General features: G+C 39.3%; 1 protein-coding gene across 1 annotated transcript; it reads right to left on the bottom strand.

Moving 5' to 3' along the window:
- Nucleotides 1–7,131: 7,131 nt before the first annotated feature.
- On the bottom strand, nucleotides 7,132–8,230 carry LOC119537616 (olfactory receptor 2AG1-like). Its single transcript, XM_037840151.1, has one exon. It carries the CDS (start codon nucleotides 8,228–8,230, stop codon nucleotides 7,286–7,288), a length of 945 nt encoding a protein of 314 aa, XP_037696079.1. The 3' UTR covers nucleotides 7,132–7,285.
- Between the last annotated feature and the right edge of the window lie 4,617 nt (nucleotides 8,231–12,847).

The raw sequence follows: 12,847 nt of genomic DNA, 5'->3' as shown, positions 1-12,847 counted from the left end.
GGAGATGTGACCACTCAACTGTGGACGAGATCTTTCATTGGATAATTTCCATGGAGTTGTGGCCCTGCCCATTCAGCATGGGCCTTGATTAGTTTACTGGAGCACTATATAAGCACAGACAGAGGGAGCAAGCTTGCTACAGTCAAGAGGGGTACTTTGAAGAACGCACTGGAAATGAGAGAGGAGCTTCAGCTTACAGAGAGATTTTGGAGAGAGCCTTTGAAAGCAGACTTTTGCTCCACAGAAGCTAAGAGAGGACAAATACCCCAAGAGCAACTAAGAGTTACATTTTTGAGGAACTGCAGCCTAGAGAGGAACATCCTGGGAGAAAGCCATTTTGAAACCAGAACTCCGGGGCATATGCCAGCCATGTGCCTTCCCAGCTAACAGAGGTTTTCCGGACACCATTGGCCATCCTCCAGTGAAGGTACCCAATTGCTGATGTGTTACTTTGGACACTTTATGGCTTTAAGACTGTAACTGTGTAACCAAATAAATCCCCTTTTATAAAAGCCAATCCATCTCTGGTGTTTTGCATTCCAGCAGCATTAGCAAACTGAAACCGAGATCAAGATTAATATCACTTAGTATAGAAAGTATAATGATAAATTCATAAGAAACAGATGACAAGTGAAAAAGTATAAATGACATGAATTCATATTCATAATAAATAAATTTCAACCTCACAATTAAGTGCAAATTAAAATTAGATGCCTTTTTTGCTCATCAAATTGCCACAATATGAAAAAAAAAATGTTCTCATACACAGCAGAAATAAGGTCGTATGAAATTAGGTCCTCTTTATTACTGGAAATATAAATGATTAAAACCTGCATGAGGGATAATTTGTCAATATTTTAAAAATGCCTTAAATGACAATATACTTTGATAAAGCAATTTCAGTCTTACTATTTTGTCATAATAAAAGCAATATCTGCAAAATGATTTGTGAGGATGTGTATTAACTATCATTTTAAAGCTTTGAAAATGTTAAACATTTTGGATAATTATAAAATACATAAATGACAGAATACCATGTATCAACTGTAAAAATGTAAAATATGACATCAATAAATGTTTGCAAAATATTTAAGCTACAAAAGTGGATTATTAAAATGTTTAACACTTTAATTCTTGTTTTATAATTTCCTTTCCAAGGTTTACAGTGATGGTTTTGTGAGAGGTTGGACTATATTTGACTCTTTTTTCATCTTTGTGTGGTTTTATAGTTTTTAAATGCCCTATACCAAAAAAAAATACATTACTGTAATCACAAAAGAAATATTTCCTAGGTAATAAGATTTGTCCTCTTTGTTCCCTATCCCACAGTTTGCTTAATGTACAGACACTTTTACTAAAAGGTTTTGACCATTAATAACTTCTCTCCCTCCCTCCCTCCTTCCCTTCCTTCCTTGTGGTCTCCATATCTCCCTCTGTTCCTTTTTCTGTTTCTTAAGTGTGACTAAGTCTTAGGATGGAAGAGAGAGAGGAAAGAATGTGCCAGAAAACAGCATTAGCAGTTTGGCTGTGGAGAACTTGGAAGTGGACCCAGGATTGGGAAAATCCCTGTTAGAAACTCACCACGTTCAAGATCCTGTAGGAACCCACTGTCAGCCACACCTCCATGGAGAAGGGAGAGTTCCGTGTGGCAGTTCCGTGTGGCAGGGGACTGACGACCAGGGAGGGGACTGCCTGCCTGCACGCACAGCCTAGGGTGGACACCAGGGGATCTGTGCTCACAAGAAGACCCTTCCTGTGTCCTCCCAGGGCAGAAGGCTCAGCTTCCTTCCTGGTCCTGCCCACTCCCAGTGTCCAATATATGTGGCTAAAAGGAATAGGGAGGGAAGCCCTGAAGAGGGTGGTGGCAGGGAGCAGAGGAGAATCTGGCTGATTAGCTTTTGATGAAAAAGCAGAAGCAGTTGGTATCCACCAGTCACTCTGTGATCCTTACTCAATAACTCAGTCCTTTTCAGAGGAGATATGGAACAGGATTTCGGAGCCTTTGATTCAGGAGATGCCACACAAATGGAAGAGCAGAAATCCTGTCTAGAAGCCACATGGAAAAAAAGAGAGGGGTAAAGACTGAAAGGCAAAGCCACCCCAAAGAATAGAATGAAGATTTCAGTCTCCTTCAAAGGATTAATTCCCCCCAGCACCCCACCCACTCTCACCTGGAGGATGGGCATGAAGCAAGTAGAGGCAATGGGGTCAGTGATGAAGACATAAAATGACGGAAGACAGATGTGAGTTCTGCAACCTGCTAATCTATATCCTAGTAGGAATCCTCCACAGCACCACGGCTAATATTCCTAAAGGTTGGAACATCATCTGGGCTATGAGACTAACTTCATTCCATACCCTTGAACATTGTTTTATTAAAGGGCACAATCCCAAATACACCAAGGAACCAGACTTGAGGATTTTCCTGGAACAAGTCCTTAAACCTGATGTCCTAAGAGCTGTAGTAAACAGGACATTCCCTGGAGCAAGCAGTGCTGTGAACTTTTCCAAACTTTCCACATCGTGAGATACCTTGGGGCATTTTTTATTGTAATCATAGACTTAAATACTTCAGTTGCAACTGATGTCAGCAGGTACACTGAGGTTTCTGAAATCAACATCTCTGGACCTCTGCAGTCTCCACATTTTTTATCAGAATTTTTAAAATGGAGGTTTTGATAATGATGATAGGTAAAAGGCTGACATAAGTCAATCCTGTATCATATAGATGATGCTCCCAAACTAAAAACTGCCAGGGGATATCAAAATCCTAGTCTCCATTTGTACTCAAATGCTTTAATTGCCTTGTGCTAATGGGGAAAAAAAAACCTAGATATACCTGGTATAATGCAGGATGTCATGACTGTTTAAATAAAAGCTTTATTGTAGCTATTTTAAAAACAGAAGATTGGTGGGGGAACTACTCCAGTACATAACACATGGCCCTGTACACAAGTCCAAAAAAGAATTCTGACATCTACACCATACTTATCCCAGGTCAGTAAATGGAACCACCATCCACAACAATGCTCAGGTCAGAGACTTAGCAGGGATATTTCACTGCTCTCTTTTTTCACCTTGTGCCTCCTATTCTCCCACAGCCTTACCATCTCCTTTGCTTCTCCATTGCTACAACCCTGGTACAAGCCACACTGTCTCTCCTGGGCCACTGCAATTCAGCTGCCTGATTGCTCTTCTGGTTTCCATGCTTGCCCTCTTACAATCCACTTGCTGAACAACACCCAACATGACCTTTTTAAAACATAATGTCAGAATGGCATTCTAGTGAATATAAGATAAAATCCACACATCTTTCAGGACTTCCAAGGCCCTGCCTGTTTCTTCAACCCTATTTCCTATTACTCTCCCTTTCACCCATCATTTTCCAAACACACTGCTTTGTATTCTGATACTTGATTTCAGGACACTGGCTAAGAGTGAGGTTTCTCCTCACATGCTTCCATCCAGATTAGATCTAGAACTGGTCCAGCCTGAACTTACAGGGAGGTCCATTGACACAGAGGGACCAGGAAGGCACAGTCAGGGAAGACAGCATCAAACGGAAAGACCTTCACTTTAGCTCCAGTGTGACGAGAACACACGAGGACCTGTGAAACAGTCTTTGACATCAATATCCCAAATAAGTCAGTGCTTTTGAAACTGTGGGTTATAACACATTACTCGGTAATGAAATAGATTTAGGGTGTAGCCACCAGTATTTTTTAAACAGAAATAGAAAATAAAATATTACCCTAGTAACAATAAAAGCATTGTTTCAAGAAAGTATTTGTTTCAATTTTAAGGGTGTGTGTGTATGTTTGTATGTGTGTACTGAATTACAATGTATAATATATTTCTTATTGAGGACTATTTTAAAAAACTTGAAAAAGAATACTGCTGCAAGTAAAAAGTTTCTAATGTCCAAGTACATCAATAAAATAATTCATTACTGACCCCACTTTCCAATCATTTCTGAATGCATTTTTTCACTGCTTCATTACAGTAAATCTACATGCAATAAACTGTGCAAATTGTACATGTACAATTCAATGAGTTTTGATGAATGTATACAATAATGGACTTTCTAAAGGTGTTTATTAAGTTATACATGATTTTTTGTCTACAAGCCTATTTTTCTGACAAAACAATGAGCTTCCTCAGGGTAGTAACGCTAACGCCGTATGTCCACATCCACTGGCATATAGTAAATTTTGATGAAATGTTTACTGATTTACTGAATGAATGAATGAATGCATCCAGGAATGAATGGACTCCTCCCACACACAGGCACAGTCACACACATGCACTCAAACACTCCTAAGTACTAATCATCTTATCTAAAGTGTGGTATGAGCATTCAAAGGCATAGTTGATGCTAGGCCAGCTGGGTTATCTCCTTAGAAGGGGGAAATTCTGTGACCAAATCAGAAGGAGAAACACAAGGTATGACCCCCTGGGCTACTGATGTAGGTGAGAGTGTATCCATGGTAGTCATTCTCTTTCCAACGGGAATAGAAATTTCCTCAATTTGCAGTCTCCTTCTCTTCCATATTTTGGAGCCCTGGAGAGGGTGTATCTTACGTGATATCAAATTGAATGTTCGGGGGCCAAGGCAGGCAGTGCCCACACACCCAACATTATCACTCCACTCTGGCTCCTTCCCACCTCCCAGACAATGGATGGCCAATTGCAAGAAACTGTGTGTGGGCATCGTCAAGAGAAGAGTGTGGGAAAAGGGAAAGAAGAGAACACCAAAGGTAAAAGGGTTAAAAGATCAAATGACAGGGGAGATTCTGGTAGTTGAGAAGGAGTAACTAGTTTGAGTGATCATGGTCACATTGGTTTCTCTGGGCCTTTCAGAACACAAACAGATCTCCTGAGGAAGAGCCAAGGAACAAGGTTGCTAAGGCTGAGGACCTCTTGAGAAGAAATAAAATAAAAAGAAAGATCGCCTCTTTCTAATAGATACGAGATGTAAAAAAGAACATGTGCTTCCTCCAGGTAAGATTCAGCATTTCTGACTCTAGAGAGACCTGGTCCCTTCAGGAACATCTTCCTTCTTACCTGAAGGTTTAGGATGAGTTTTTCCTAGAGACAGTGAACCATGGGTGAGGGGACGTCACACAGAATCCAGTAGAGTCAGATCTAGAGATCCAAGCTGCAGATCCTGGGGTTTGGGATCAGGTCCCTATAAATCCTTAACCATCTCTCCTGACCAGTGGGCATGAACTGGGGTTTGCAGTGGATTCTATCCCAAACTTGTGCTGTCTTCTTCACTGAAGTGAACATTTACTTTCTAAGCACCAATACTGATACTTTTCCAGAGAGGATGTCTCAAAGACGTGGCTGAGAGGTGATGAAAACAAGATGTTTCCTGGGCTTCTCTTTCAGGACAGCTCACTTTATTTCCTCTACACAAAATGAAATACCTTGGGACAATTGTAATTGTTTATTTTGTAATCATAGATTGAATTTTGCAAGTCTGCTCTATTTTCCAATCCTTTCCTAAGCAAAGGAAAAAAAAAAACTTGTGGGTTCTTGAACTGAGAAGGATCCAAGAAGCCATCCATAGTTGTTCCTTCTCTTTGCTCAGTAGCAAAGTCAAGAGTCAAAGTGCATGCAGACATCTATACAACTTTTCTTTCAAGTACCTCCAAAAAAGATATCTGAACCCTTCCTTAGTACTTCTCTATTATAATGGGATTAAAATTATTATTTGTTTGAGTATGCTAAAATAATGTTAGCTGGTCTTAAAACATAACAGTTCTGAGAAAATGTGTATAAAAATCAAGAACTTTAATCATATGCCAGAAACAAGAGCAGATCTATATGTTTCTGGAGATGCTAGATTGAAATTACTCAATGTATTATATTTCTCAACAATGTTTATATCTTTCTATATGAAAAATATTGTAATCCTTTATCATATTCATTACTAAAGTTTCCCCAACTATTTTTCCTTCAGTGTTAGCATTAATGTAATTATTTATACATTAATTGATCATTATATAAGTATCTCAGCTAATAAATGAGGAAGGGATGATGGAATTAGAATATCATCATTTTGCAACTCCCAATTGTATACTGGATCTAGGGGACACTACAAAGGAAGAGATAATCAGATATCATGTTCCCCTTGATGAACAGCCCACAATACCATCTATGAATTAGTCCTGCCAAGAAATCAAACTTGAATCTGATGAAGCCCCTTTTCTATCAGATTACAGAAAAGACAGTAGGTAGAGTTATAAGTCAGACAACACTGTGAAAATGTAACGAGCAAACTCCAGATTGGGGGAAACTTTATGTTTTTCTTGCTTCAAAAAATATTTTTCAGGAAAAACAAAGTCAGACAGAGGGAGGAGAAAATTATAGGCCTGGGAAAATCTGTCCAGAGAAAAGAATCTAATATATGGCTCTAAATTCACACTAATAGGGAGATAAGAATTGAGAAATGTAGCCCCTAGAAATTAGTAAAATCTAACATTTGTACCTTAATCCAATATCTCTACTTTCTCTTTCCTTTTTATTTCCTGATTTAATGGAAAAATACAAAATATACAGCTTGCTAACTATGTGATTGAGGCTAAGATTATTGTCTGGAGGAGGAAAGAAAATATAAAGTGAAAACTAAGATCATACTTTTCAGAACAGAAAGGGAATTTCAACTAGACCCTGAGGTGTGGATCAGAGAAATAAATGTTTCTTAGCTATCCAAATCTAGAACTGATGGGAACAAAACAGTGTCTTCAAAGCCAAACTAGGGCTCATATGCAGTGTGATGCATTTTTTTAAATTCAATTTTATTGAGATATATTCATGTGCCATGCAGTCATACAAAGTGTACATTCAGTTGTTCACAGTACCATTATATAGTTGTGCATTCATCACCAAAATTAATTTTTGAATGTTTTCATTACCACACACAAAAATAATAAGAATAAAAATTAAAGTGAAAAAGAACAATTAAAGTGAAAAAGAACACTAGGTCTCTTTTTCTTTTTGCTCTGTTTTTCTACTCATCCCTCCATACACTGGACAAAGGGGAGTGTGATCCACATGGCTTTCCCAATCACACTGTTATCCCTCATAAGCTACATTGTTATACAATCGTCTTCAAGATTCAAGGGTTCTGGGTTGTAGCTGATAGTTTCAGGTATTTACTGATGGCTATTCCAATTGTTTTGGATTTTTAAAATTTTGAAAATATTGAAGAAGGCTCAACACCAAGAGCAGAATTGGGATATCACGTGGAAGCTCTAAGGCTTCCACATGACATTGGCATCTACAGTCTCTGGGCAGAGGCACATCTCCCCAGTACCCTTCTGAGGGCCCCTATTACCTCCTTGTTTCTCAGACTATAGATAAGAGGGTTCAGGGCTGGAGTAATGACAGAATAAAATACAGAAATGATGTTGTCCTCTTGAGGACTGTGGTAGGAACTGGGCAAGATATACATAAACATGGCGGCTCCATAGTACATTCCTACCACAGTCAGGTGTGATGAGCATGTGACGAGGGCTTTCTGTCTCCCCTCACCTGAGGACATGTGGAAAACAGCAACTAGGACAAATGTGTAAGAGGCAAGGATAGCAGCAAGGGGAGGCATGAGAAAGGTTACACCCATCACATATACCATGAGCTCATATGTTGAGGTGTCTGCACAGGCCAACTTGAGAAGAGCTGGAATCTCACAGACCAGATGGCTAATCTCCCGGGACATGCAGAAAGGGAAGTGCATAGTATATGAGGTGTGTATCACAGCATTCAGGGACGCCAGGATCCAGGATGCGGCCACCATGAGCCAACAGACCCTCGGCCTCATGAGGACCATGTAGTTCAGAGGATGGCAAATGGCCACATACCTGTCATAAGCCATGAAGGCCAGTAGGAGGTCCTCTGCACCACCCAGGATCAGGATGGCAAACAACTGAAAGGCACAGCCTCCATAGGAGATGATGCTCTCACCCTGCAGATAATCCACAATAGTTTTGGGAGACACTGCAGATGCAAACAACAGGTCCATGAGAGAAAGCTGGCTGAGCAGGAGATACATGGGCACGTGGAGCCGGGCATCCACTGTGATGACCAGGAGCAGCAGGCCATTGCTGGTCAGGGCCAACATGTACAGGACAGCGATTGTGGAGCAGAGCAGCTCAGGAGACCCACTGTCATTCAGAATCCCCATCAAGATGAAGCCATTTCCCAAGGTGGAGTTCCAGGGCTCCATTCTGCAGTTTCTTCAATTATCTGGAATTACATAAAATACAGGTGAGGTGGTACTCAGGTTGTCACTGGGGACCTCCTGGCTCCACAATGTTAGAGCCCTTAGCCAGTAGGAGCTGCTTAATAAATTTACAATACCATATACCATGTTGTTTCATGCATGAGTTGACAAGTATGTACTAATCACAAATTGTTAACAAAGAACATGTTTTCCTCACTCTTGACATTTCCTTCAATGAAAAGGGTGCCTTATTGGTACAATAATTCTAGACTAGTTTCTGTCTCCTCAGGTCTCTTAATTCTACTTGGATATGAGGAATGACAGTGTCAAACACAATAGATTAAAGTGAAAATCAGGGCGCATGTAATACAGACTCTTTCTCTTTTCTCCTTCTCTGGACACCCTGGGTCTTCAAGAGGGTGATGTATGTCACTCTGTTTCCAACCAAGATTCTGAAGCAATTGAGAATGAAGAAATTTGTGCAGGACAAAATATCACCTCTGTTTTGCATAAAGCATAAATTGAGGATGTAGCTTATGTCTCTGTCCAAAGTGGACAGAGATACCTCTTTACTCACTAAGAATGTGGAACCAAGTCAGAAGTCCCCATAAGGAAGAACTGGGAGAAGAGAGGATGAGAGAAGACAAAGCACTGATCATCTTACTTTACTTCCAAAAAAGAGAGACAAGGTTTTCCTCATTAATTCTTCAATTAGATTGTGTTCCTTCTCCTCTCTTTGGAAGGAGTAAGGAGTGAACAGAGGACAAGTATCTTACACCAATATTCTCTTGACATAGAAGGAAATTTAGGGAGAGGAAAAGAACCATCCCCTCCAATGTTTATCATGTTCCAGGCACAACGACAGCTCCTGGAGATGGAGAATAAATGCGACATATAGGGCACCTGACCACATTCAGTTACATTTGTGATGGGTATTAAAAAATAAGTGAAAGTACAAATTCTGAAAAATTCCATAAAGGAAAATAATAGAAGACTGGTCATTAAGGAAAAGCTTCTCTGGAAGATAGAATTTTGAGCTCAGTTTTGCAGGATGAATATAAACTTTCCGAACGAAGAGAGGTGAAGGGTTATCTGGGCAGAGGATACAGCAAATGCAGTCTCTGAGGTGGAAAAAAGTTTGTAGCATCTGAGGAACTGAAAGAAGCCTGCTAAGATGGGTACTGAATGAGATGAATTTGGAGAGACAGGCATGTTCCAAATCATGCTGGGCCTATTAGGGTATATGGACTACAATGGAAAGCTATTTAATTGCTAAGTACAGGTGTGACATCAGGCATCTTGTATTTTCAAAAGATAACTCTTATAGTTGTATCAAGGAGGAATAGATAGGAAAGGGACAAGCTTAAAGACAGGAGGATAAGTGCAGTGGTGATTGTGGTTATCCAGGTGAGATTGGGTAGCTAGGACCAGGGAATGGGCACTAATGTAACAAATTCAATGTACATTTGGGAAGTAGAACCAACAACAACTAGTGATCAATTGGATATCCATGACGGAAATCAGGCAGGGGGAGCTAGTTTGGGAGGTGATAAACTGAAGAACTAGGACAGTTCAAGGAACTAGAAACCCTCTATTAGAATGAAGAGTCTCTTTGCTCACTGTGAGTAGATGAAGAGTATGAGTGGAAGGAAAAGAGGTATTGATTTGCTGGGAAAATTTGGGATTCAAGCAAAAATTCACGGATTGTTGATTGTTTATCACCATGTTCTTCTTACTACTACATTCCAGCCATCACTCTTTTTGTGTTGAAATTCTGCAATAATGATTGGTACCTCTTATTTGACACTGAATCTTATCTAAGATGTTATAAAATGTAATGCAAGCGGTCACAGTGCCTGGGCTTAGATTATGCCTTTCCCACTGACCACATGACCTTGGAAAATTATATAAACACTCTGATGCTCAATTTTCTCACCTCTAAAATGGGAATACTAGCCCTATCTTACTATCTCATAGGTCTCTTATGAGAGTTAACTGAGATGATTCATATGTTTTTAAATCATCGTATATAATTAAGTCCTACACACTTTTATCATGGTGTTATAATTTTTGGTCATTTTACGGTTGTAGTCACAGAGCAGATACTTTATATATGTGAAGTGTGATTGATACAGAGAAACCAGTTCACAGAGATTTTTGTTCGCTCTGACCCCAAGTTCTAGGACTACTCTTAATAGTATTCCTGAGACCAGGGGTTGGCAAACCATGGCCAAATCCAACCCAACAACTATTTTTGTAAATAAAGTTTTCCTGGAACAAAGCTACACCCATTTCTTTATGTGTTGTCTGTGGCTCATTTCGTACTAAAATGGCAGAATTTATTAATAGCAACAGAGACCACAAACGCATAAACTATTCACTATCTGCCCTTTACAGAGAAAGTTTGCTGACTCATGTCTTAGGTTATCTAGCCCAACTCATTCCAGACTCCTATTGTCTATTCTTAGCTTTAATTACTTACATATTTTTTAATTACCTGGAAAGACTTTGCTCTCCTTACTACTGGAACCAGCCCAATTATCCAGCAGAGCTTTAGGATATTATATTGACAACATGGTGGGCAGACAATGTTTTCACCCAAGATTGCTTCAAAGACAAATTTTCAAAAATATTTTTTAAACTCCAATATTAAAATATGTTTTGCGAATCCTGCTCCATTTTTGTCATCTCCATATCACCATAGCATATCTCAAAAGCAAAGGGATTATTGTGATGATCTGTGGGTACAAATGTGGTTGAAAGGGAAAGTTTAAAGGTCATGTATGTCACTAGAGGGGAAGCCAGAGGATGAAACATGGGCGTGTATGACATTGTGAACCCTCTTCAGGGTGAGCATGTTCTAGAATTGATTGTGGTGATGAATGCACAGCTCTATGAATATCCTAGAAAACAGTGATTGTACACTTCAGATGGATTGTATTGTAGATGAGTTTATCTCAATAAAATTGTTTTTAAAAAAAGGAAAGAGGAAAAGGAAAGGGATGATTGGAGAAGTTCTTGAGGCTATTCCCAGAGGCTTATCCCTTATATTCCACAGGATATGACCACACTGCAGAGAGTCTCATCTACAATAGTAGACAATGTATATTAAGCACCTATTATGTGCAAGATTTATCCTGAGAGCTTTACATAATAAATTGCATCATCAGTCCCATGAGGTGGTTGAAATTATTAAAGCTACTACATTTGAGGGAACTGAGGCACAGAAAGATTAGGTGGCTGTCCCAGGATCATACAGTTACTAAGCTGCAGAACCAGGCAATCTAGTTCTAGAGACCATCTGAAAGCCACCATGTTATTCAGCCTCCCTCATGAAGAAGGTTAAACCATGTGATGCTATTTTGACTCAAGGACATATAACCTCTAAGCTACACACATTTTGTATGTCAGTAGGCAAAAATTTCTCTTTAAATAACTTCACTCAAACTCATCAGGGACTAAAACTGATTCTAAGGAAACAAAATTTCTAGTCCTTGAATGAATATATTCCAAGGGTATTTACAGGAAACAAAATATTTAACAGTAAATCATTACACAAAAGTTGGCTATTCAGTCCTCCTTAGAGTGTGACTGTCAGATTCCTTTTTAGACATAACAGGAGATTAAAATATTTCCCTGCACATTTGGTGTCAGTCTAGTTCATTCCAATTCTTTTTGGATAGCAGGGTTCTTTCAAATTAATGTTAGATTTCTATAAAATTCAGCCTTCATTAGTTTACCTTAAAATCCAAAGAGCTTGAAACCACAGAGCCATCAATGCTGAAGGGATATCAGGGCATATAATGATACATTATCTAATTTTTTATATCCTTTGAGTTCTCCTTTGGCAGCTCCTAAAAAGATTTCAGGAGTCAGAAAACCCAAGGCTAACTCTTGATTCTTCTGAGATAGAGATGTTAGACAATGTATGTCAAATGACAGATAAGTGGAGCAAATGAAGATAAGTGGACCAAAGACGGAACCTAACAAAACAATAAAATCTAAGAAGAAGGCACAGGATAAAGCCAGTGAAAGAAGTAAGAAAGGACCAGAGAACAAAGGAACAGACAGATTTATAAGCAGAACTAGGAGAATGTGGTCTCATGGAGGCCAAAGAAGAGAGTTTCAAAAAGGGAGTGATCTACTGTCGAATGTAGCACAGAGAGTCAATAAATGAGAACAGCATAAAATCACATGGGTTTGAGAGGTAAAGATATTGTTGGTAACTCTAGCTATGGAGATTTCAGTAAAGGTGAGATGAAACCAGAATGCTGGATTTGAGGAGTGAAGAGGTGGTGGGGAAGTAGAGATTGTGGGTATAAATTATACTCTTTTAGATTTGGGGATTAAAAAGTAGAGAGATTAGACAGTAGCAAGAGGGGAAGGGGAAGACAAGGTCACCTTTTTTTTTTTTTTCATTTTGTCAGGGTAGGGTGTGGGGATTAAGCATATTTATACAGTGAGGAGAAGGAGCATGTAAAGAAAGGGTGAAATAAAGGAGATAAAGATAGAACAAGGTCCGAGAGAAGGCAGAATAGTTCAAGGATAGCAGTTGAGAAGTTAGCTTTGAACAAGATGAGGGGCATTTTATATTTGTATCTGGAAGGAAAGAGATGACTA

Source organism: Choloepus didactylus, chromosome 6 (genome assembly GCF_015220235.1).
Source record: "Choloepus didactylus isolate mChoDid1 chromosome 6, mChoDid1.pri, whole genome shotgun sequence".
Classification (NCBI taxonomy): Eukaryota; Metazoa; Chordata; class Mammalia; order Pilosa; family Megalonychidae; genus Choloepus; species Choloepus didactylus.
Note: the sequence above shows the minus strand (reverse complement) of the source record. Positions and strands in the feature narration are given on the sequence as shown.

Excerpts from the sequence above, each read along its gene's own strand:
- LOC119537616 (XM_037840151.1), bottom strand. The coding sequence starts at position 8,230 with ATGGAGCCCTGGAACTCCACCTTGGGAAATGGCTTCATCTTGATGGGG.